This window comes from Abrus precatorius, unplaced genomic scaffold (genome assembly GCF_003935025.1).
Source record: "Abrus precatorius isolate BTA unplaced genomic scaffold, Abrus_2018 Scaffold9, whole genome shotgun sequence".
Taxonomy (NCBI): domain Eukaryota; kingdom Viridiplantae; phylum Streptophyta; class Magnoliopsida; order Fabales; family Fabaceae; genus Abrus; species Abrus precatorius.
This window is the reverse complement of record NW_020874439.1, coordinates 13,034,541-13,059,429: the sequence shown is the minus strand read 5'-3', so window position 1 is coordinate 13,059,429 and position 24,889 is coordinate 13,034,541. Positions and strand designations below refer to the sequence as shown.

At 34.3% G+C, this 24,889-nt stretch overlaps 2 protein-coding genes and 1 pseudogene across 2 annotated transcripts; 2 read left to right on the top strand and 1 right to left on the bottom strand.

Annotated features, from left to right (window-relative positions):
- Positions 1–2,905: 2,905 nt before the first annotated feature.
- Positions 2,906–5,471, top strand: LOC113850414 (putative pentatricopeptide repeat-containing protein At1g12700, mitochondrial). The gene has a single exon (XM_027480960.1). The coding sequence runs from the start codon at positions 2,937–2,939 to the stop codon at positions 4,563–4,565; it is 1,629 nt and encodes a 542-aa protein (XP_027336761.1). The 5' UTR covers positions 2,906–2,936; the 3' UTR covers positions 4,566–5,471.
- LOC113850849 lies at positions 4,630–6,021 on the top strand (annotated as a pseudogene).
- Positions 6,022–6,680: 659 nt separating this feature from the next.
- LOC113850848 (patatin-like protein 1) lies at positions 6,681–11,449 on the bottom strand. Its single transcript, XM_027481374.1, has 6 exons — positions 11,294–11,449; positions 8,922–9,068; positions 8,565–8,711; positions 7,478–7,726; positions 6,913–7,085; positions 6,681–6,801 (listed from the first exon to the last, which is right to left on the bottom strand). Exons 1-6 carry the CDS (start codon positions 11,447–11,449, stop codon positions 6,681–6,683), a joined length of 993 nt encoding a protein of 330 aa, XP_027337175.1.
- Between the last annotated feature and the right edge of the window lie 13,440 nt (positions 11,450–24,889).

The window sequence follows — 24,889 nt, the reverse complement described above, 5'->3', positions numbered from 1 at the left end:
CTTATTTTTTTCTTGTTTATTTAGGTAAAATTATTTATTTTTCCTTTTGGTAAAATGGAATCACAAAATACAACTTAGGAAGTTTAAGATTTCTTTTATAGGAAGAGAAAACTTGTTATTCATATCCATATTGTTATTTTAGCTATTATCAATCGCTTTTCTCAAGGTGTCCATATTTGGAGACTTTTCTGACTCATTTCACTACATATAATGTTGCTATTATTTATGTCCTAGTTTGCAGGCATCATAGGTTGTCCAAAAGTATTATTTCAGGCTATAATCTTATTTTAGTGGAGTGAGAGATACTCACTCTTACTAATATTTTTAAGGTGATAAAAATGAAGGAAAAAAATGATGTTGGATCCGTCCTAGAATAATAATTCAAGGGTGTTAAAAGGAAGACTGCTCTGTAGGAATTATGACCATTTGAGAAATTTTATTACTTTGTTCAAGTTGTAATTTATGATGACTAAATTTTGTAAACGAATTAATGTCAAAAGTAAATTTAAGTTTTATTTGATTATTTCAAAGTTTCATGGTTTTACACTTGGAAACTTGACTTTTTGGAATCTTATGAAGCTTTTATAAGAAAGAAAATAAAAAATTTGTCTTTATTTTATTATTAAATCCATTAATAGAAGAAAAATTTATTTTCTATTCGCTATAAAAATTTGTTATTTTAAATAAAATATTAATATGTTACAAAACGACATATATTTATAAGAATTAATAACATATTTAAGCCTATATTATAAGATAATATTTATATAATAATAATATATAAAAAATAATATAATTTTTTTGTTACAGTTTGTTTCTTGAATATAAAAACTAAAAATTGAACTAAAATGCATGAAAATGTATTTTTTTAATTGTTGATTTATTTAACTTTTTAAAATCAATTTAGCATATTTAAGTAATTTAAATTAATCATATAATATCACTGATTATATAGTTATAAGTTATGGAAAATTTTGGTAAACACTTAGCCTTATTTTTGGACTGGATAATTTTTTTTACTTTTAAGTTTAATTATTATTTCTTTCAAATTATAATTATCCTTTTTAAAAAATTTCTTATATGAAAATAAAAAGTTCAAAAATTTAATATAAATATTTAGATTATTCATACAAAAGAATGCATATAAAAAAATATAAATATAAAATAAATATTTACATAATATATAAATAGTTAATTTATAGAATTAGCATAAAAATTAATTATTGATAAAATAAATCACCAAAATTATTAATATATTTTTATGTTTTAATATAAAATTTTTATTTTTTTTTATATTCTTAAATTATACTAATAAAATTTAATTATTACATAATTGACATAAGAATAAATTTTTTTAAAATGTATTAACATTTAGGTTAAATTTATCTATTAATTTTTATAATTCTTTGAAAATATAATTTGGTCTTCATAATTCAAACATTTTTTAATTAGGTATTTATAATTCTAAATTTTTATGATTAAATCCTTAATAATTAACATTATTATATATTTGTTAAATATTCATGTGTAGATATAACAGAATGAAATACATCAGAATTTTATATTTGGTGAGCGAATGTTTTAAAAAATAGAGTTAAACACAGCAATTTATTATTTATTCATTTTTTTATGGTTCAATTGAATTTGTATTTTCTTAAATATATTTTTAATATTATATTACATATCACTATAAATTATAAATAAATAAATTAGATAAAGTTTTAAATTAATTTAAAAAATCATAAATTATTTGTCTTATATGATAAAAAAAATTAATTTAAATACACTAAAAAAGTAAAAAAAAAATTGCACAATCAAATTATGAACTGTTATATCAGCGAAAATTATTGAACTTTATAATAATCCACATAAAAAAAATTTATTTATGATATATTTTAATTGATTAATGGTGACAAATTTTTTATACTGATATTGTACTACAATTAAAATTTAAAAAACATTAATATCAAATAAAAAAATTTATTTTTCTTAAAATATATTTTTAAATAGAAAAATTAAATCAAAAGTTTGAACATATGATTCAAACAAAATTTTATCACTAATTTTCATCAAGTTTCAACTGATTCAATGTTCGATTCATAAACAAATATAGAAACTTCTTTCATTATAGCATGTATTATTTAAATGTAAAACTATATATTAAAGAGTCTAAATTAATGAATTTCTGAATCTATCATCACTCAAAGTGGAATTAAATACTAAATGGGGTATAGACGGCTAACTAAACTAACTGTACTTAATTGTGCTAATACTATGTTTTAACAACTCAAATCACATGGGATAATTTGAGTTTAATTAAAACAATTATTATTATTATGAAATTGTAAACTAATAATATGATTAATAAAATAAACCATAAAAATTATTATTTTTATATTTTGTAAAAAAAATATTTATAATTTTTGATATCACTAAAGTAAGTTAATATAATTTAATTATTACATAATTTTGATAAAAATATTTATTTCACACAAAAAAATTAATATCTAAATAATAATATATATAATTCTTAAATTTTTTATTTAAAATTTTATTTTATTATTTATCTGTTTTGTCATTCTTTAAATATAATTACAGTCGTAGATAGTAATTTTTACAATAAAAACAAAAAAATAATATAAAATTTTTGTCAATATAAAAGATACATATTTTAAAAATTATTTTTATTAAAATTATTTTATAATACTATAATATTTATGCTTTATTAATTTATAAAAATATATATTTTAATTAATAAATTGTATAACTATTATAGATATAAGTTATACAAATTTAAATATCTAACATGTGCATAAATAAAAAAATACAAAAAATAAAAATAAGTTCAATTTAATTAAAAAAACCGACAAAACCCTAAACACAACACGATTAACATTCGGAACCCTGAAGAAGAGACGACGACTTTGATATTCCTAATGTCATTCTCAAGGTTAAGCTCTTCTCTCCGTCTCTCTGTTATCAAGTTTCCTCCTTTTCTTCTCTATTTTCCTTCATCCTCACTCCAAATCCGATTCATTCACAATATTGATGTTGATGATGCTGTTGCCTCGTTCAATCGCATGCTCAATACGCGTCCTTCCCCATCCATTATTCAATTTACCAAGATTTTGGGGTCACTCGTTAAGAACAAGCAATTCCACACTGCCATTTCCCTTCTTCAAGAATTGGGATTCAAGGGAATGGAGCCAGACATTTTTACTTTTAACATTCACATCAATTGTTTATGCCAACTGCGTCATATGACCTTAGCTTTCTCGGTATTGGCCAAGATCTTCAGATTGGGTCATCAGCCTAACATCGTAACCTTCTCTACACTCATGAATGGTATGTGTCTTGATGGCAACGTTAGAAAAGCACTGCATTTTCACGACAAGATGGTAGCTCGAGGATTTCAGATGAACCAATTTAGTTACGGGATTCTGATCAATGGATTATGTAAAATGGGAGAAACAAAAGCTGCCATTCAATTGCTTAGAATGATTGAAGCGCGATCGATTCAGTCTAATGTGGTAATTTACAGTACAATCATTGATAGCTTATGTAAAGATAAACTTTTGACCGAGGCATGTGATCTTTTTTCAGAAATGATTGTCAAGAAAATTTATCCCAACTTTGTCACTTACAGTAGTCTAATGTATGGCTTTTGCCTTTTGGGTCAAGTGAAGAAAGCAGTTGGTTTGTTCAATGAAATGGTATTGAAAAGAATCAACCCAAATGTTTATATCTACAACATATTGGTTGATGCACTGTATAAGCAAGGAAAGGTGAGAGAAGCTAAAAATGTGTTAGCTGTGATGATAAAAGATGGTGTGAAACCTGATGTTGTTACGTATAATACTTTGATGGATGGCTATTGCTTAGTTAACGAAGTAAAGAATGCCAAATGTGTATTCAACAACATGATCCGAAATGGAGTAATCCCTGATTTGCATAGCTACAGCATAATGATTAGTGGATTATGCAAGATTAACATGGTGGATGAAGCCATGGATCTCTTTGAAGACATGCATTGCAACGGTATGGTTCCAAATACAGTAACTTACACTTCTGTTATTGATGGTTTGTGCAAATCAGGAAGAGTTTCTTATGTTTGGAAGCTTATTGATGAGATGAATGACAGAGGTCAACATGCTGATATAATTACCTACAGTTCCCTACTAGACGCATTATTCAAAAACCATCATTTAGAGCAGGCAATAGCATTATTCAATAAAGTAATAGACAAGGGCATTCATCCAGATGCATATACATACACAATACTTATTGATGGACTATGCAAAGGCGGAAGACTCAAGGATGCACAAGAGATTTTCCAGGCCATTTTGATTAATGACCATGTGGAAGCATATAATGCTATGATCAATGGGCTTTGTAAGGAGGGCTTGTTTGATGAAGCATTAGCCTTGTTGTCAAAGATGGAAGACAATGGTTGCAGCCCTAATGCTATAACTTTTGACATAATGATCTGTGCTCTCTTTGAAAGAGGTGAGAATGATACAGCTGAGAAACTTCTTCATGAAATGGTTGCTAGAGGCTTATTCTGAGATTAAAACTAATGCTTTCCACTTACACTTGTTATGGAACATTTTCTCAAGAATCATAGCTGGCATGTGGCTCAAAACCATGAGAAATCCAGATGTCAAACTTGTGAAGGAATAAGCATATCCAGTTTCCTTTTCTTCTGCTGCATTCTCTACTTCCCTTCCTTGATGGACCTTCCTGATCTAGCAGCAACCACCCTTAAGCCCATCTAAGCCATCAACAACAATCCCAGCATTCCCACAACAATCTGATGTTGCAGTGTGCCCTCTTACACTCTCAGATGAGTTCTTTGATGGGATAAAAGTGCATGTGGTGTCACCAAAGATGATGGTGACAAGGAACTGCACCACAGTTGGTACTGCCCAGTGCTTGCAGCATTGCTGTATTCTGCGTACTCTTACATTGCACTTGGCATGACCATGGCCATGCCACATCATTATATGACATGATGCCTATGCTGTCAGATGACTCAGAAACCTGGGTGAATGAGTTGGGAAAGGTTTTGAAAGTAAGAGGCTTTTAACTGACAAGGCCTAATGAAACATGTTATGTGTATTGTTTTTGTGGCATTAGGCTCCACCCCTTGAACTGCCCTGATGCATTTTCTCTGAGCCAAAGTGAAGAACTTGTTGTGGATGCAAGTGTGAGAGGGTTGGAGAAGAATTGCTTCAGTAGCACCACAAATGTTAATGGTTTTCCTGGTCGGTGTTCCAAGTGCTTAAATAGCCTTTATTTGGTGAGTTTTCCTTATTAAAAAAAAAAGTTTTTTTTTTATATAGGATATCTTTTCGTGATTTTGCTTTGTTCATTGTGAGTTGGAGTTTGATGGATCTTGTTGAAAATTGAAGATCAAGATGGTTTGTTTTTCATCTTCATTCATTCTTGGTATTTAGTAAAATTGTCTCTTTTCTTGTTTCTTTATTGGATGTTGGTTGCTTTCTAAGTTTTTACACAATTCTTCACGCGCTATTGGAGCTTGTATGGCCCAAGAAAGTGAAAAGAGCCAACAGTGGAGTAGTGGAACACTTTGTAAACAGTAAACATGTTGTCACGTTAGGGAAAATAAAATACTCCACTCTAATGTCTTAAAATAAAATTCTTAAACGAAAACCTTAGCATAGCTAGAAACTACTAAGCACTTGCAACGTGATCTTGATACTTGAAAATAAGTTGTAGTTTTGGATTCTTAGTATTAAGATCAAAGTTGAGTTAGCTGTTAGCAAATGTGTCTCTTTTTCTCATAGCTTTGCTTGCAAAATAATTGGTTGGGGACATAGTTGTTAATAGCGTGCTATAGTGGTGCTGTCGCACTAGCGCGGTGTGGCTGTCAGCCGCCACTGCTGCCACACTGCGGGGCGTTTGTCATGTTCATTGATTGCATGGGGTCCGTGGACAGAAAAGGGAGAAGTTCGCATGTTCAATCGTACAAAATTGGGGAAGCAAGAAACCCTATTCTGATTTTTGCTAAAACGCAGCATTTTAATTATTTCTAAGGGTAAAAAAGTCATTTACCCTTTATAAAACATAAAACATGTATATCGATTCCATCTTCCTCACACCTTGCCTCTCTGCACGAAAAGTTGGGGCCTCAACATAGCGGTTTCTCTCCTCTTCACTGGGTAACCCATTCCATTTCGACGGAGAAATCAGCTTTTTCGACGTCTCCTCTGTTTTGTTTGTTGAAAGAGATAAAGCTCTGTTTTTCTGCTGTTTTTTGTTCACTTTATCACTCTTGCTTCAAACTCTGCTTTTTTGCTGTTTTTTTTGTTCATTGATACTTTTATATATGTATATTATAAATTTTTAAATAGTAATTATCCTGTCACACGCTATTTTGCTATTGTGTTTTACGGATCAATCACTATTTGCCATTCGAGATTAACAATTATGATTGGGGATTGATCAGAACAAGTAACAATCCAACTAAGGATCAATTATATAATATTTAACGAAAAGGATGAGCACTGAACCTTGTTATATCAAACACTACACACATTACATACACACATCAATAAACACAGATTCTTACATATTACAACATATGAAGATCAAACACACAAACACACAAGCCATTGGTTTGGCATTTATTCTAATACATTCTTCAGTAATTGCCTGCGTTAAGTTGCTTGAGCTTGGCCAAAAGGAACCCACATAGTTTGAATAAATGGTCGTCCCCTTTTCTCCATCGAAATTGTTTTCAAACGATGCTGCCTTTCGCTGTACAAAATCTCAGCAAACCTTCACAAAATAAAAACAGACCCCTCAAAAAAATGGATTGATTATAAACTTAACAAATATTTCGTTCAGAATATGATCACTTCCATCAACCATATATATATAGATACACACCTGTCAAGAGCCTCGGCATAGGTACCCTCACCAGTTTCTTCGATATCAAAAGAATCAACATTAATCTTCCTGACATTTTTTTTCAACAGGTCTTTTCCCACCTGTTCGAGATTGTCCATGTTTTCTTTTGTAGCATTAACCATGTTATCCAGGAAATAAGGCAGGTCATATTCCTGCAATTACTTTATTCATTAATTATTCTAAAATAAATAATCCATAAATATTACCAAATCATGCGTATGATAAAATATTAAAAAAAAATGTCAAAATTTGACTTAATTTCTTCACAACAACACGTATTAACGTGATTAGTCTATTTTCTAAAAAAATTTGCAGATGGTCTAACAAAATTTGTAGTAACCACATTATAAAATATGAGTTGACTCATTTTTAAAAAGCTAAATTAAGAAAGAAAAGTTCATCAAACTTTATGAAAAAAAATAGTGATCGTATTCTTAATTAATGTTAATATCTATTGAAATAAATTATTTATAAGAGGTGTATCGACATTCAACATTCCTTTCTCAAAACTTGAAATTGGAGTTACGACTTTGAAGAAGTATACCTCAACTCGAAGGTAGGTTTTGGCAGGTTGGGGGCTTGGGAACACTGTGGCAAGGTGATTTTCAGTCATGTCTGTAGAAGCACGAGCAAGAAATTCTGGTCCTTTATATAGCCAGTCCAACTGTGACCATCTACCAACGATTTCAGCATCGTATTGTTCGATAACTGTTGTTACTCCTGTTCCTAACGATAGTACGTGAATTTCGCTGAAACTGTTGTATCGTATACCTTCACTCACGGCACTCTTCGTCTGATGAACCATATATGTAGATAATTAATTATCTCTTTCATGTTTTATCATAAGAAAATTGCACTATTTATTTATAATATTTTTGTTTGAATGAGCTGAAAAAATATATTGATCTATCTAGTGACACATGTTGTCTTTGAATGAGCTGAAAAAAAAAAATATATTGATCTATCTAGAGACATGTTGCCTTTTCCTTCAATTAATGTTATATAATTGATTCAAATGCTAACTATATTATTGTATCAAATATAAATTTAAAAATAAGATCAATAATTTAGGAATTATTAAATATGATTTCAAATTATGTTTATATTTTTAAATGAGTTTAAAAACTTTTAATACTAGTCGTAACATGTACTTAATGTAACCCTTTTATTAAATAAAATTCACTTTGAATGTCAATTAATTATATATTTTTTTTCGTTTGTAAATTTCAAGGGGCCAAAAACGAACAAAATAATTTTAAAAAATGAAAAATCTAGCTAACTATTGAGGTTATGGATGGCTCAAAAACACATCATGGAAAATAAAATCTACTAGAGAAGAACATATACCGTGATCATTCTCGTTGAGATTTTTGTTGGCAAGTCAATTTTGCACAATAATTTTCTTTTCATGTCCCAAGTTAACCACTTTAATATGATTAAATTATATTTAAAACTTGTATCTACTTTTATATATTTTAGATTAAATAAGTAAAACCTATTCAATTTTTATTAGAAGAGATAAACACAAAATATTAATAAGAGTACCTATGATTTATATGAGATTAGCCTTATGGTTGAATAGTGGGCTTCATTAATAATAATAGCATCAAACTTGTAATTAACTTGTTTACCGGATTACCAGCAGCAACACCACCATCAATCAAATTGAACTCAGTACCATCATTCTCAAATTGATAGGGAGGTAGAGTTTGGGGTGCAGCTGAAGTCCCTATGCATATATCTGACATCTTCGCATTTAAGAAGGGATAATTCGTCAGCTGCAAGACCAAAGTTGCAAAACAATATTCAGCAATTGTATCCAATTAATAGCTAGATCAAAGTCCTATCCATTTATTTTACTTATAGGAGAACATTAGATAATTATTCAAGTATTTTTAATATTTCTCTAATTAAAGTTTGTTTTAAGAATTATATATAATGACAACTTTAAATATTGATTATAATTTTATATTTGTATACATACTAACCTTATAATTTGAGAATATAACTGGTTTCTTTATCTTCACGTCAAAGGTTGGGATTACAACATGTGTCAATGTATCACTCAGTCGAGTGTCTTGCAATATCTCACGAGTTATATTATGTAAGAACTCCCCATCGTACCCTGCCCAGGTCTGGATGTTTTTCCATTATGACAATCCAAAAATTAATATATATATATATATAGAGAGAGAGAGAGAGAGATGTTTAATAAAATATATTAAATGAAAAAATTATAATTTATACTTACGTGTAATTTGCTTAAAAAGAAAAAGTTTATAGTAAGTTGTAACTATTATTAGTCATAATTTTAATACTACTTCATCGATTTTTTTTCAAATGTTATAAAACGCTTCTATTTAGTAATTATCAAACTATTCTATTAACTTATTAAAACTAGTTATAAAATTTTAAATAAATTATACATTTAAATAAATTATACTATTTAGTAATTATCAAACTATGCTATTAACTTATGTCACTATCTTATATGATGTAAGACCCTATGAACGCAAAATATCATTGAGCAAAATTCACGAGAGTTTTACTAAATATTAAATGTTTTACTTCCTATTTAAAGTTTCATGTTTCATTTGTTGGTGCATAATGTTTTATTTTAATACTCCCTACGTTGTTTTAAAAGAAAAAAGAAGTTTGTCTATTAATAAAAAATAAAATTTTTATGATAATAATAGGAAAAAAATGTGATAGCAAGATACTAAGATTACTCATTTACATAGATTAGGATGGGTTTAGGTATGCTAACCATCTCCTTCGATTAAAAACGCATTAAATTAATAAGTATATATATTTAAATCTAACGAGTTATAATTTATTACTTCATTAGTCGTTAGATTTTTAACATAATACTATGTATATAAATTATAATTTTCTTGCAATATAATCATAATTAATTTAATTTTTATTAATAATATATTATATAAAGATGAAAAAAATACCAATTTGAAGATATAATTTAAAATTTATGTTTCACAATACGATTAAAATATAATAAAATAATTAATATTATTAGACACAATGAAAATTAATATAATCTGTATCTAAAAAAGAACATGATATTCATTGTAAAATTATATTAATATTTTATGAATTTGATTTATTAAAAAAAATACTATTATTAGTATCATTATTTTATTTAATTTTTATAAATATAATTATATTTATTAATTTTAATTCTTTAAAAAATTAAATTTGATTAATTTGAACTTTTTAAAAATAGTTTTTTTTATCATCATTTAGTAATAGCATAGTATATATATGATTAAGTGTGTCACATTATTAATCATCTTAAGATAATATGTAATGTGACAAATTTAAATTTAAATTTAAATTTAATCACACCAATAAATAATAATAAGAATAAAATTTTAAAAATAAAACATATGATGGTTAAAATTAATATTTTGAAAAATTATAATTATATTTATAAAGAGTAAACACATTTTATCGTATACTGTGTATGAATAAATTAAATTAATCTTCTAAACTATATAAGATAGCAGAACTGATTCCTTACCGATAATAAATTCTTCAAAAAGAGTACCAATTTACAATGAAATTTGATATGATATACAACATGGGATCACAATGATATGCCTAATTAGTTAAGCCTAGAATGAGAATTTGTTGTCATCAAACATTTCATCTTTCTAACTAAAGGTTGTTTTTGACTTATAGATAAGAAATATATGCAGCCAAAACTTTTTAACGTTTCATTTATGGGTTGCTTGTTATGAGTTTCTTCTACATTTTTTTTAAAGGAAAGAATTCAATTATGCAATGAAAACAATTTGAGAACATCCACTCAAATAGAATGACAAAGAGGTATACTATTACATACAATGTGTGAATTCTAATTAATTATGCGTTGAAGACTCAACACAAGTTAAAGATGTGATGTTGCTGAGAAGTTTCAGAAAGAGTAATTTAAAAGAAAGATTGTTAAACCTAAATTTTGAGATGATTATATTTATTATTAATTTCATCTATATTAAATATTCAATATAATTTATTAGAAAATATTATTGGATATTGTTCCTGGTAGGGAAACATTAGTCTTCAGGTCTCTACTCAAATAAGGTGACGTCCTTCCATATCTTGCTGATGTTGCTTGACGTGGGAAGGGTACATGCAAAAAGCACTCTGATGCTGAAGTCAGGATTCGGTTCTGAGCAATAAATACTATTTAATATTCAAAAGTCAACCTTTTACCTGTACCTCCTACTTTCCTTTTATAGGCAGTGTTTTGGGCTAATGGGCTTACTGAGTCAGCCCTGGTTTTGGCCCTTTAATTAGAGTAGATAATAGTTTGATTATTACCCTTAATTAGGTTAATTACCTTTAATCCTGGCCGAGAGGGTATTTGGCTTATCTTGACCGAGGGAGTACTCGGTTCCCTTCTTCTGTAGGTAAAACCAAGTAGTGTCTTATCCGGTACACTAGCCCCCAAGCCCGAAGAGGTACAATGCAAGGGCTTAATAATATACTTACCCATGGTATGTAGACAAAAGGATATTCTGTTTCAGTCAAGAGATAAGAGTACCTAGGGGGTATTCAGTTTAATGGAGAGATAAATAGGACGAGGAGACACAAACCGAATCTGTATTTAGTTTTAGATGTAAATAAAATAAAATAATTAAAAAATAAAAATAAAAATAATATAAATAATGATTTCGGCCACTTTAGGGTGTAAGAGATATTTTTTTTGTTAGGGTTTCCTCGTTTTGTATGCCTCTAAAACGAAAGGGTGCCTGATCACATCTGTAGATCTGGGAAAGATTCGATGGTTAGGAAGGGATGTGACCCTTCATATGCTTGACACCTCTGGTTTTATAAATACATGGTGGTCCAGGCCTTTTTTTATGCTTTTTTTGCTCTAAACCGAAGGGTGCATACTATTGCTCTAGACCTAGTGGTATACATTGCTTTTAGAAGTTTTTCTTCCTCTTTTCGACTACTACAACAAGGTACACTTAATCATTCATTAATTTTTCCTTAGTCTGTAATGGCCAAATCACTAGAGTAGGAGGACTCATTGTCTGATTCGTTAGGGCCGACTACTGTTGAAGTTCATAGTGTCAGAGGAACTGAAGAGGGTGAGGTTTCTTCAAGGCCGAGTGGGGCAGAGGATGAAGTAGAACAAATAGTTAGGGAATGCAATGATGGTGCCAAACCGTCGGATGTTGCCGATGATTCTGAATCTACCCAATCGTTACCGAATGCCAGCCTCCCTAGGGAAATACCGGTATTGCCTCCTTGTATAGTTCCTGACTATGAATGGGTCCATGGTGAAGTGGCCGCCTACTTCTCCCGCTTTCAAAGGAAAAAGGATCTCTAATCTTTTGTAGATCATTGCGATATTTCCTTATAGGAGTCTTCGACTCCATACCCAATAATGATCAACACTTGCCGAAGAGATGGTTCTGGCAATCCCGACCTAGTGTTCTTAGGAGGTGTTGGAATGGCCGACACCTTCTTTGTGTATAACAGTATGAGTACATGTTTAGGGAGTTAGGTATTAAGCTTCCTTTTGATGACTTCCAAATAGGAGTATTAAGAATTTTGAATGTAGTGCCGACACAACTCCATCCGAATGGGTGGACGGCGCTGCAAACCTTTAGAGTTCTTTGTAAGTTCCATTACATAGAATCAAGTGTAGGATTGTTTCTTCATGGATTAAGAAGATGGACTCCTGGTGACGTCTCAGTTAAAGAGTATCGTCATCCCCAACTTGACCATGTTCCAGAAATTACTGAATCTCGCCCTTCTCCCCAAAACTTCGTTCTTGCTGAAGGTCAGCCAAAGAAGCGCAAGGACAGGGGCAAGGAGAAAGAGTCCGAGAAGGAGCGGAAGCATTCTCGGTCAGCTGGGCCGGCTGGTGCCGAGGGGCCAAGCAAAAATGCCCAAGTAGCTAGGTCGGTAGGTGCCAGTAGCTCCTCTGCCAACTCTGTGATTCCTCCAGCGGTGTTGGCTGATTCTTTCTTTGCCGAAGGGGTCCGAGCCAGACGGGTTGTCGCCCCCGATTTACTTTCTTAGTCAGGGTGTAATATAGTCAACCATCTAAACCATAAGGCCTTATGGCACTGGTACTCTGAGCTACAAGCCTGAGCCATGGTGATGGTCCGAAGACTGGCTTTGGAGCCTTTGCAAGAACTGGAAAGGGTCCAAGGTCAGTTTTCTTCTTTTCAGAGGGCTTTAGCTAAGAGTGAAGAGGTCTAATCCAACCTATTTGAGGCCAATAAAGGACTAGAAACTGAGGTTGCTCAGATAAAGGAGCATTATAACACAATGGAAAATCAGCTTCAAACCACCGAGCAGGCACTGAGGGCTAAGCATGAAGAAATGGAAGAGGATTTAAGGACAAAGTCTCTGGAGATAGAAGAAGCTTTAAGAGTCAAATCTCTTGAAATGGAAGAGGCCTTGGCTTATGAAAGGCAAAAGGCTGAGGCTGAAATGAAGGCATTTTCTGACAAATGTTCCGACAAGATGGTTGTCGAACATGAAGCAGGCTTTCAACATGTTGTATGCCAATGCTATAAATTTTGTCCAGTGCCAACCGACTTCCATTTTGATTTAACCAGAGACTTCTTTGGCGAAAGGTTCTTACCATATGATGAAGTGGATGCTGATGTAGAACCTAATATCAAGGCCCCTAGCCGAATCCCAACTACTAAGAATGCCTTTGGTCTTGATGTTAGGGAGGGGAAATTAGAAACAATCTTTCTTTTTTGTAGTCTCTTTATATTCCTGGGCCGATAGTGCCCAAATTTTGTAATCCATTCAGGAGATGAATACCAATTTTATTTACCTCCTCTTTTTGTTAGTCGACTACTACTTATGAAGAATAATAACTTAAACCGATTAGTTGATTAAAATATCTAACAGCGTGTAGAGATTTTTCAATAAGGTATTGAATATTTACTTCAACCTTAACCGAGTAATGTGAATAATTTTTAATCGAATAGGTATACCTGGAAGGATATTTTATCTTTAACTGATTAGGGGGTGCTCGGGTAAATACGTCGTTATTAATTCATCCTTAACCGAGTAGGGAAACTTAAGAGGGCATAATAAATTCATCCTTGGCCAAGTACAAATACTTGGGATGAAATTCGAATGATTGATTCATCCTTAACCGAGTAGGGGTACTCGGGAGGGAATAATTAATTCATCTTTGGCCAAGTGGAGGTACTCTAGAGGGAATAATTAATTCGTCCTTGGCCAAGTAGTTATACTTGGGAGAGAATTTTAATGATGGGTTCGTCCTTGGCCGAGTAGAGGTACTCGGGAGGGAATAATTAATTCGTTCTTGGCCAAGTAGGTATACTTGGGAGGGAATTTTAATATTTGATTCATCCTTAACCGAGTAAGGGTACTCGGGAGGGAATTTTAAAAGATTGATTCATCCTTGGCCGAGTAGGGGTACTCGGGTGGGAAATCAAGTGATAATCCAGAAAAACTAAATAGCTGTAGAAGATGTATTTTATTGATAATGTGCCTCGTTAAAAACCTTCTCAAGAAAACTTCTTTTCACGTTCTTTTACGATGACAAAATTTGGGTGAGGAAAAGAGTGCACCGATTACATATTACAAGTGTATAACTGAAATAATGCTTTAAATGTGTGTTGTTCCAAGTTCTCGGTATTGTCTTTCCTTCAAGTATCTCCAACTTGTATGACTCATTGTCTAGCCGTGCCGTTACCCGAAAGGGTCCTTCCCAATTAGCAGCCAAGTTCCCTTCTCGTCGGTCCCGGCATGCTTCTCCTATTACTCGCTACACCAAGTCATTAACATAGAATTGTCTTGGATTAATTTTTGAATTGAACTTCCTTGCTATTATCCTTTTGCTGGGCTCAGCCACTATCGCTGCGTGACCGCGTACTTTATCCAATAATTCTTGGTTGATGGCTAGGGATTCGTCGTTAGCTGATTCGTCAAAGTGTTGTCTTCGAAATGATGGCTCTCCAATCTCGACTGGCACCATGGCATCAGTACCATAGGTTAACTGAAAAGGTGTCTCCTTTGTGGTTGTTTGTGGTGTACATCAATAAGCCCATAAGATATCGGACAATTTTTCTGCCTATTCTCCTTTTGCTGAATCCAATCTTCTTTTAAGTTCATATAAAATGACCTTGTTTGCAACCTCGGCCTGTCCATTAGTCTGAGGATGTTCAACAGATGTGACTCTGTGTTTGATTTGAAGCCCTTCCAAAAATTTGAATCGTCAATCCATGAATTGCAGCCTGTTATCTGTTATCAGAGCATGAGGTCCAAACCGTGTGATTATATTTTTTCATGTGAACTTCTGCACGTTGTTGGCTGTGATGGTGGCCATTGGCTCTGCTTCAATCCATTTAGTAAAGTAGTTTACAGCTACAATCAAGAATTTACACTGTCCTTTTGCTAGGGGAAAAGGACCAAGAAGGTCCATTCCCCAAATGGCAAAGGGCCAAGGAGAACTGATGGGGTGAAGGGTGTCGGCATGTTGGTGTATGTGAGGACCGTGTTGCTGACAGGGGATGCACTTCTTTACAAAGAAGTATCCGGCTCTCAGAATCTTAGCTGCCATGGTTCGTTCGCCCGAATGGATACCACAAATTCCTTCATGAATTTCTGTCATCACATAACTGGCCTAATCCTCATCAAGACATTTCAACCTGGGTGTTGAAATTCCTCTTTTGTACAATTCTTTATCAAGATGTACTTGGCGGCCCGTGTAACGCCCCAAATTTTTGTTAGTTGGCTATTAGCTCTTGAATTTTAATTATTTACTGATTCTGACTTGCTAGTGTCGGAATAATTAGATAGATGCTGAATTTTCTATTTTTATTCACTGAGGAGAATAGTGACTTGATCTCTAAGTTTTGCATTTTAGAGTAACTGCATGCAATACACTTGGCTTCGATATCATCCAAAATTTCCCTGATTATTTTTAACTTAATTACCCAAAAATACCCCTGAGAATCTTGCTCAAAAAACTATATTTTGTCTTATTTAAATTATTAAAAAATCATAACTATCATTCCCGAAAAATGTAAGATTTTGTAATCATTACTAAATATTCTATATTTATTTGAAAAGATTTTGTAATCATTACGAAATATTCCATATTTATTTCAAAAGATTTTGTAATTACTACAAAATGATTTTGTAATCATTTCAAAATATTCTATAATCATTTCAAAAGATTTTATATTTATTTCAAAAGATTTTATAATTATTTCAAAAGATTTTGTACTCATTACTTAGTCCTGTAATCATTACTCCAAATCTTTACAAATCTAGTATCGGCCACTAGATTTTCATGCAAAATATTCTTGTCCCCTAAAGTAAAAACATCATGATTACCCGAATCTTCCAAAATCTAGTACTGACCACTAGAATTACATGCAAGAGATTCTTGTCTCCCGATTCGCCGGCAAAGTCATTTCGGAACTTTCTTTTCATGTCTTCCAAATTGCCAACATCATAATTTATTCTAACCAATCACATTCTCTTGAATTTAGCACCATATCAAAAGTCTTGTCCACATGTCAACCTAGTCATGTCGCATTCTTTCTGGCCAATTAAATTACATTCATTTGCTGCCCAAAATCTTAACCTTGGAGTTTTGTGCCGATTTTTGGAAATTGCTCCACCCAAAACCCTTTGCATGCAGCCCTAAATTATTTCATGCATTTGACTTGCCAAAATATACTAACTTTGCTTGCAAGTTTCCCTAAAAATATCCATTCCTGCACTAAAAATCGTAACACCTTTTTCTTGCACCATTCTCACCAATTTCACTTCAATTCTACTTCTTTTGGACCGTGAGCAAATTTTGGGACTTCCAAGGCTTATCCAATAAGCTAACCATGAGTTCCTAATTACCTTGGACCATTAAGACCTTAACCTTCATATAAATTATTCATTTTTTTCCATTTGCCCATTTTGGAAACAAGAAACCGAGACCTTAATTCTCATTCTCTCCACTTGATTTCTCATTTCTCTCTCTCACTTTGCTTCATCATTTTCATTCTCTCAAAGTCTCTCATTCTCTCAACTTCTGTCAAGAAAACTGAGAGCTTCCAGCCCCTCAAACACCACAATTTCTTCATCCAAATCACTCAAACACTTCACCCTTCCATCACTAACTTCTTCCTCCATCTTCTCTCCAATTTTCGTGTGGAAGGAACCAACCTTGGAGGAGAACTTTGAAGAACTTGGTTGCTGTTTTTCGTCCAGCAAGCTCTCTTTGAAGATCCACAAAAATTCATCCCTTTCTCTCACCATTTCACGCCCAAAACTCAAAGGCAAGGGGGAGTTCTCACCTTTTATTTTGATTCTTGCTTTCCATTGGTTAAATTGTGAAAAATCCTTAGAAAGTTTTCATTTTTATCTTCAATGATCTTGGACAAAATGATTGAACCCTTTGCATGTTAAGTTTGCATCTTGCTCTCCATTTTTATCACTTCTATATTCTTGGTTTTATGCTTGGATGAGTGGACCCTTTAAAAGTTTGAATTTTTATTCTTTGCATGTTGAATATTTTGGTGTATATCTCGGTTTTGCACTTGTTTTGGCTGAATCTTTGGTTCAAATAATGATTTACCCTTGGAGTCTTGGAACCGTGAAATGATTTGTTAAAATCCCCTTTTTGCATGTTGATTTTGAACCTTGAAGGTTTCGGTTTTCCACTTTCTAAACTCAATATTAGTTTTTAACCAATGATCTTGCACTTGACTACTCAAATCATGCCTTGCATGTCTTGAACCCCTTGTTCTTTTGAGATCTATCTCTCGTTAAATAAGTGTACTCTTTGGATCACTAAAATGAAAGATCTAAGTGTCGAAAGCCCCTATGTATTGCCTCGGTTTACACTTTTTAAACATAGTCCTTTGCTGAAAATTAAAATACTGCACTTGGATGATGGAAATTGGTGTTTGCATGTTGATTTTCCTTAATTTGCTTGTTAGTGACTTGACAAATGATGAGATTTTGGAGGTTGGACAGTTCTGAATATTGTGAGGAAAAAGGTGGAGAGTAATGGATTTAGAACCTTGAAATAATTTTGAAAAGTTTATTAAGAGTAATGAGAGAAAGGGTTATGAAAGAAAAAGTGGAAATGAACTTGGATGGTCTCGGTTTTGACATCCAAAAGTGTTGCAAAATTTCAGAAAAATATTTTGTATGTACCTTGCATTTTAAGGAAACTAAAATTGAATTTGAAAGTGTGTTGCATTGATTTGAATGCCTTGAACCGTGTGGGACTTGGTTGAGTGTGTGATTGGATGATTGATTGTAAAATTGATTGTGATTGACCTTGATGTTGCTTGGTATTGGTACTTGAAATTGGTGATGTTTGCTTGAATGGTTTGCTGAAAAAATTAGAAGTGATGTGAAATAGTGTACTATTCATGAATTGTGTTATTCCTTGAAAAACCGTGAAAATGTTGAATTGACACTTGGTTGGAAAATTTGAATGACTTACTATTTATTATGATTATGCCAAGAAATGGCCATGTTGATAATACTACATACATCATTTGCATCTTACTACAAAAGACTTGATGAACCAAGAGATTGTGCAGTAAAAAAATAATTATACAATGATATATTGATGTTGATCTAGAGCCGTTGAGGGCTGAATTATCAAAAAGGACCTTGGACCTAAATGGAATTATTGGGGACATTATGAATTTGACATATATTAAGTGGTTGAGAAAGTGGAGTGAAGAAACCACATATATCTTATAAGAAAAGTGTGAAAACTCGAGAGGATAGGACTTTGAACATTTGTGAACTAAGTTGATTAAGTTGGTGGTATAGAAAGAACCTAAGTTTGATTGATCTTCCCTAATAAAGAGAGAAAAATTGAGAGGTAACACCCTTAGATTATTGTGAATTAACTTGTTTAATTGATGCTTTAGAGAGGAATTAAGTTTTATGAATTGTACTTTTATGGAGAGAAAAATCGAGAGGAAGAAATCAAGAGAGCAAGAGTTTGAGTTGAATGATTTATGCTTTAGAAGGTGTTAGAGATTGATGGAAATAAATGTAATGGTTAGGATGAACTTGAATGGCGAGATTGCAAGGATTGAGAAATGGGATTGTACTAAATTGAAAGAGAGATTGGACTTGAAATGTGAAAGAAAAAGTGAATTGAGAAAGAGGAAATGAATCAAGAAGGCTTGAATGATTTGCCAAAGTTGTGGTCCAATATATTAAGTGCTGCACTAAAATTATCCATGAGTGGGAAAATATAAAACCATGAGACTATGAATCTATGATGAAAGAACTATTCTAAGCTATGAGTTCCAGAAACTATATTACTTTGAACTACTACGAACTCATTGAAATTGCTATGAAAACTCATGGAATCTATCCATGCTACTGTGAAACTCATGGAATCTATCCATGCTACTAAGCCCTGTGATGGCTTCTATTATATTCTACTGTGCCTAGCTTCTAAGTGGCTACATGAAATGAGAAAACTATCAAAGAAAACTGAAAAATATCATTTCATGCATCATACTATTATTTTGAACGACTTGGAGGCATTACCGCAGCACAGCTTGGAGGTGTTGTAGGTTCGGTCCCGAGTAGATCTACTGGGGGTGGCAAAAGGGGGAATAATTGACCTAAGTGACAATAGTGATGCGCCTCTGTGGCCGGGTCGTGACCCACTGCAAACCTTAGCCAAACCTGACAAGGACCGCACATTCTATGGTCGTCAAGGTCCATTCCCGAAGAGACCCATCTTGGGCCAAACACCAGTGGTGTTCTACTAAAGCTAAATGTTGTTTCTATTCTATTCAACTGTGCCAATCTAAATGTAGGGAATGAAGTCCTCCGATCGCCTCACAACTTAAATCTATCTATCTATGAGACTCTATGGTAAAAGCTGGGCAAGTCGTCAGTCATAGAGTGATGGGATCCCCATGCATCATTGCATACTATTAAAACATGAGAGACGATATGGGTGAGATTGAAACCTGCATTCATACATCATATGCATTACTACTAAGAATGATTGATTGACTGTGAAATTGGTAATGAATATGACTATTGCTTATTATTCTAATCTACTACTGAATACTTGATGATGGTGAATACAGATTGTTGAAAGTGCTTGTGATTGTGACGCCGCCTTCCTTGGGGTATGGCTATTTGATTATTGTTTATGTGTGGAGAACTCACCCCTTTGAATTGTGTTGTATTGTGTCGTCCTTCTCTTTTGTCTATATAGAAGGACCAGAACGAGGTGAAGGTATGGATCCTTCCTTCTGAGGAGGATCTATGGGTGTTCGACTCTGCGGCTCAGCAAAGTATCTCCCATGGACTAGCTCGTGCAAATCATGGATTAGAGAATGGAGGCTCTGTTGCTGCGGCTACTTCTAGTTTTTCTTCCCCTACTTCCTTTGAGGAGTCGGATCCTATTAAGGATTACTCCCCTTACGACTATTGCTTTTGTTTGACTATGTATTAGGGGAACTGCTCTTAGGAAGTCTGGTCTTATTCTGTTATGTTTTGTATTTGGATAATGCTAATTGTCTTTAATTATGACTAAGTACTTGACTATGCTGCCAAACTGATATTTAATATATTGAGGTGTTATCATATTATGAGCTGTGTCTATTCTTACTCTATTAGGCCGTTGGGATTGAAATGTGGAATGATAATTAGCTATGGTATGGTTAGATGTTGAACAGATATGTATATTAACTCTCTTTTTCCAGAAAAAGGGAACCTATACTTATATTTCTATGTATGAAGAAAAAAAAAATTACCAGATTTTGGTGTTTTCTGAGTTACTACATTAATAAAGTGATATCAGAGCTTTAGTATTAGAAGGGTCGTTATAGCCTGTATTCTCGTCTTCTTGGCTAATGTTGGATCACTAGGCAAGCTATTATTAGTGGGATAGTGAATGATCGGGGTCATCCAATTCTGAGGCATGTCTTCAATTTCTATGCATTCATGCTTAGAGATGCTAGGTTTGTGAATCTTTTGGTGAATTACACTTTGCAATTGCTCTGGTTTTCTTTGGCTAGCAAGCCTAGCAAGTTTATCAGCCTGTTCGTTCATGGTCCTCCGTGTGTACCGAACATATACCTCATCAAATTTTGCCTCTATTTTTTTGAATTCTTGGTAGTATTGGAGCATAACCGAGTCTTTTACCTGATAAGTTTCATTGACTTGTTTAGCCACTATCTTTGAATCACTCCAACAAGTGATGCATTTGACTCCAATATCTTTTGCTAATCTGAGATTGGCGAGCAGAGCCTCATACCCAGATTGATTGTTGGATGCTTTGAATCCAAACCAAATGGATTGTTCAATGGTTATGGTGTTCAGTCCCTCTAATATAATGTCTGCTTCACTACCCAGTCGGTTTGATGATTCGTCCATATGCAGGTTCCACATATCAAAGCTAGTCTGTTGCTGGGTAGTAAACTCATTGACAAAGTATGCAAGCACCTGAGCTTTGAGAGGACGTCAGTTTTCAAAATGGATATCAAATTGGGATAGCTTGATTGTCCATGCCACTAACCGTCCAACTAACTCTGGTTTTCTCAAAATTTTGGCCATTGGGCAATCGGTACAAACCACTACCTAATGGCTTTGGAAGTAATGCCTTAACTGACAACCCGTGTGGACTATAGCAAGTACCACTTTTTCCATCAACTGATACCGGGTCTCGGGCTTTTGGAGTGTTCGGCTGATAAAGTATATTGGGGCCGGTTCAGGTGTTTCTTGTAATAAGACCGAGCTGATGGCATTATCTGATATCGCCAAGTAAATAATCATATCTAGCCCTGGTCTTGGTTTCATCAACACGGGCGGTGCTGCTAACATATATTTATGCTGGAGAAAGGTTGTTTCACATTCATCAGACCAAGTAAATTTCTACGACTTCTTAAGCAGATCAATGAAAGGTCGAGACCTTTCTACCATTATTGGCAGAAATCTGGCGAGGGTAGCAATCCGGCCGACAAGTCTTTGGACCTCCTTGACATTCCGAGAACTGGTCATTTCAATGATGGCTTGGCATTTATCGGGGTTTGCCTGGATCCCTCTTTCCGACAGCATAAACCCCAGGAATTTACCATTGGCTACTCTGAATGTGCACTTCTCAGGATTAAACCTCATCCCATGTTGCCTGGCTTCGTTGAATACTTCCTTCAAATGAGCGAGATGTTGTTCCAAGGAAATAGATTTGACCACCATGTTGTCGACATAGACTTCCATGCACTTCCCTATTTGCTTTTTGAAGATTTTATTCATCAACCTTCAATAAGTTGCCCCTGCGTTTTTCTGACCGAAAGGCATTACTCGATAACAGAAATTTGTTGAGTCTATGATAAATGTCGTCTTCTCCTCATCTGGGGGGATACATCCTAATCTGATTATATCCAGAGTAGGCATTCAGAAAACTAAGTAACATGTGGCTTGTTGCACCGTCCACTAGGGTGTCGATGTTTGGAAGAGGGTAAGCGTCCTTTGGGCATGCCTTGTTGAGGTATGTGAAGTCAGTGCACATTCACCATTTGCCATTGTCCTTTTTGACCATGACTACATTGGCCAACCAGGTAGAGTATCTTATTTCTCGGATAAAGCCAGTATGTAGCAGTTTACTAGTTTCCTCCTTCACAGCTTTCGCTCTATCACCTCCTATCTTTCTCTTTTTTTGCACTATTGGTTTGGCCCCCTTATAAACCGACAGGTGATGACAGAGAAATTATGGGTCTATGCCTGGCATGTCAGAAGCCTACCAGGCAAATAAATCAGCATTCCGTATTAAGACTTTCTGCAGGTCCTGCTTTTCTTGTGTGGTCAAGCCAACACCCAGGTAAGTGATCTGTTCAGGCTTTGGTCCAAGCTGGAAAAGTTACTTATTTTGACTGGATTCGACCTGACATCCCTCATCAATTATGGGATCCAGCTCAATATCCAAGTCCTCTCTTGACCGAGGGGATACAATATTGACATCCCGTTTGGATCCATGAAATGGCTTTAGACGCAGGCTTGCGAAGTAGCATTCTCTAGCTGTTTTCTGGTTGGCATGAATAGTAATGATTCAGCCTTTCTCAGATGGAAACTTCATAGTCAAGTGAGAAGTGGACACTATGGCTTTCAATTTATTAAGGGATGGTCGGCTGAGTAGTATGTTGTATGAGGTATTCGCGTGTACCACTAGGTAGGTCACCATAATGTGTTTACCTTCGTGTTCTGACCCGAATGAGGTGTATAGGTAGATACACCTGCGTGTCTCTACTCGTTCCCCAGAAAAATTGACCAGTGGCTCGTGATTTTCTCTGAGTTCCTCTTCTGGTATCCCCAATTGCTTGAATGTATTTCAGTAGAGGATATCAACCGAACTCCCTTGGTCAATTAGTATTTTTTGGACGGTGTAATTAAGGATGTCCACACTTATAACCATGGGATCATCCTGTACTGGATCTACTCCTTGAAATTCCTCGTTAGTGAATGTAATGTGTGAAATCTGGATTCTACTATCGAGTGATATATTGTTGACAGAGCAAACTTGTCTCAGATGCCTCTTTCTGGATGAATAGGTAGGTCCTCCACCTGTAAACCTATCGGCTATGGTATTAATAACCCTTTTAGAATATTTCTCGCGTTCATCATATCATTTGACAGGGGGCTCTCTTGACCGACTCCGTTGTCGTTTAGGCTTCTTATCATCGTATCTTCTTGATGATTTGGGGTAACGGTCTCTACCCCATCGGCATGACCGGTGGGGTTTGCTAGCACAAATCCTTTCAGATGTCCTTCCTTAATCAGATCTTCGATTTTATCTTTCAGGGCCATGCACTTTTATGTGGTATGGCCCCTATTTTGATGGTATCAGCAAGATTTGGTTTTGTCCGCCTGAGGGGCTGTTGGCACGCCTAGGCATGCTCAATATTTTTGTTGCTACAGCTTGATCGAGTACCCTAGACCGATTAGTGTTAAGGGTTGTATATGAAGGATATTTGGGTCCTCTAGGCAACCTCTCAACATCATTCCTTCTATCTTTGTTCTCTTGCCGAGACTTGAAAGTGTCTCTCTTGTCAACATCTCTTGAGTTGGACCCCTGGTCCATCCGAACTTGACTTCAGTATTTGGCTAGCTCCTCCATTTACATATACTTGGCAGCCCAACTCCTTAATTCATCTATATCCATGAGTTATTTTTTACATATGTTGTTGATGAAAGGTCTAGGTTTGAGAGCTGTTGTAAGATGATGCATGGCCACGGTTGGTTCCAAATTATGGATTGAGAGGGTTACTTTGCCAAAGTGTTCCATGAACGCTTTAAGTGTCTCTTTTTTCTCTTGTCGAATGTTGACGAGTGCCAAAGATGTCAGAGGGTGGGGCTAACTTGTTGCAAACTAAAAAGTGAATCGTATGGTGAGGGTTGCAAACGAATCAATGGACAAAAGGGGTAGCCTGGTGAACCAACTGAGGGCCCGTCCTCGGAATGAAGTGGGGAATATCCTGCACTATAAGGCATCATTCTCCGTGTACAGACCGACCTGGGTTGTAAAGATATCTAAATGCTCCCCAGGGTCGGATGTGCCATCATACTTTTCTATTGTCAAACCTCTCCAGCTGTCAGGTAGCTTGGCCTCCAAGATATGATGAGCAAACGGGCTTCGGCTTACTACATCTTCTCGGTCAGTCTGGGTTCCAGGTTGCTGCGCCACCCTTGGTTTTTCATGTAACGCCGAGGACTCTCTTTGTTCTTGGGCAAGGGGTGTAGTTTGAGAGGGTATGTGCGTTCGTATTTCTTCCCTTAGGTTGGCATTTTCCGTTCTCAAATCCGAAAGTTCAAGAGCATCTTTCTGTCTCTCCTTCTTCATTTCCATCATTTCTGCTTTAAGTTGCCTCAATACTGCAAAGAGGCTTTCATCACCACCTCCCTCCATTAGAACTTCAGGGATCGGCTA

Coding starts and splice junctions, on each gene's coding strand:
- LOC113850414 (XM_027480960.1), top strand. CDS start 2,937: ATGTCATTCTCAAGGTTAAGCTCTTCTCTCCGTCTCTCTGTTATCAAG.
- LOC113850848 (XM_027481374.1), bottom strand. CDS start 11,449: ATGGGTAAGTATATTATTAAGCCCTTGCATTGTACCTCTTCGGGCTTG. Junction 9,069..11,293: donor CCTCTCGGCCAGGATTAAAG/GTAATTAACCTA, acceptor AAAAACATCCAG/ACCTGGGCAGGGTACGATGG. Junction 7,086..7,477: donor AAACCTACCTTCGAGTTGAG/GTATACTTCTTC, acceptor AAGTAATTGCAG/GAATATGACCTGCCTTATTT.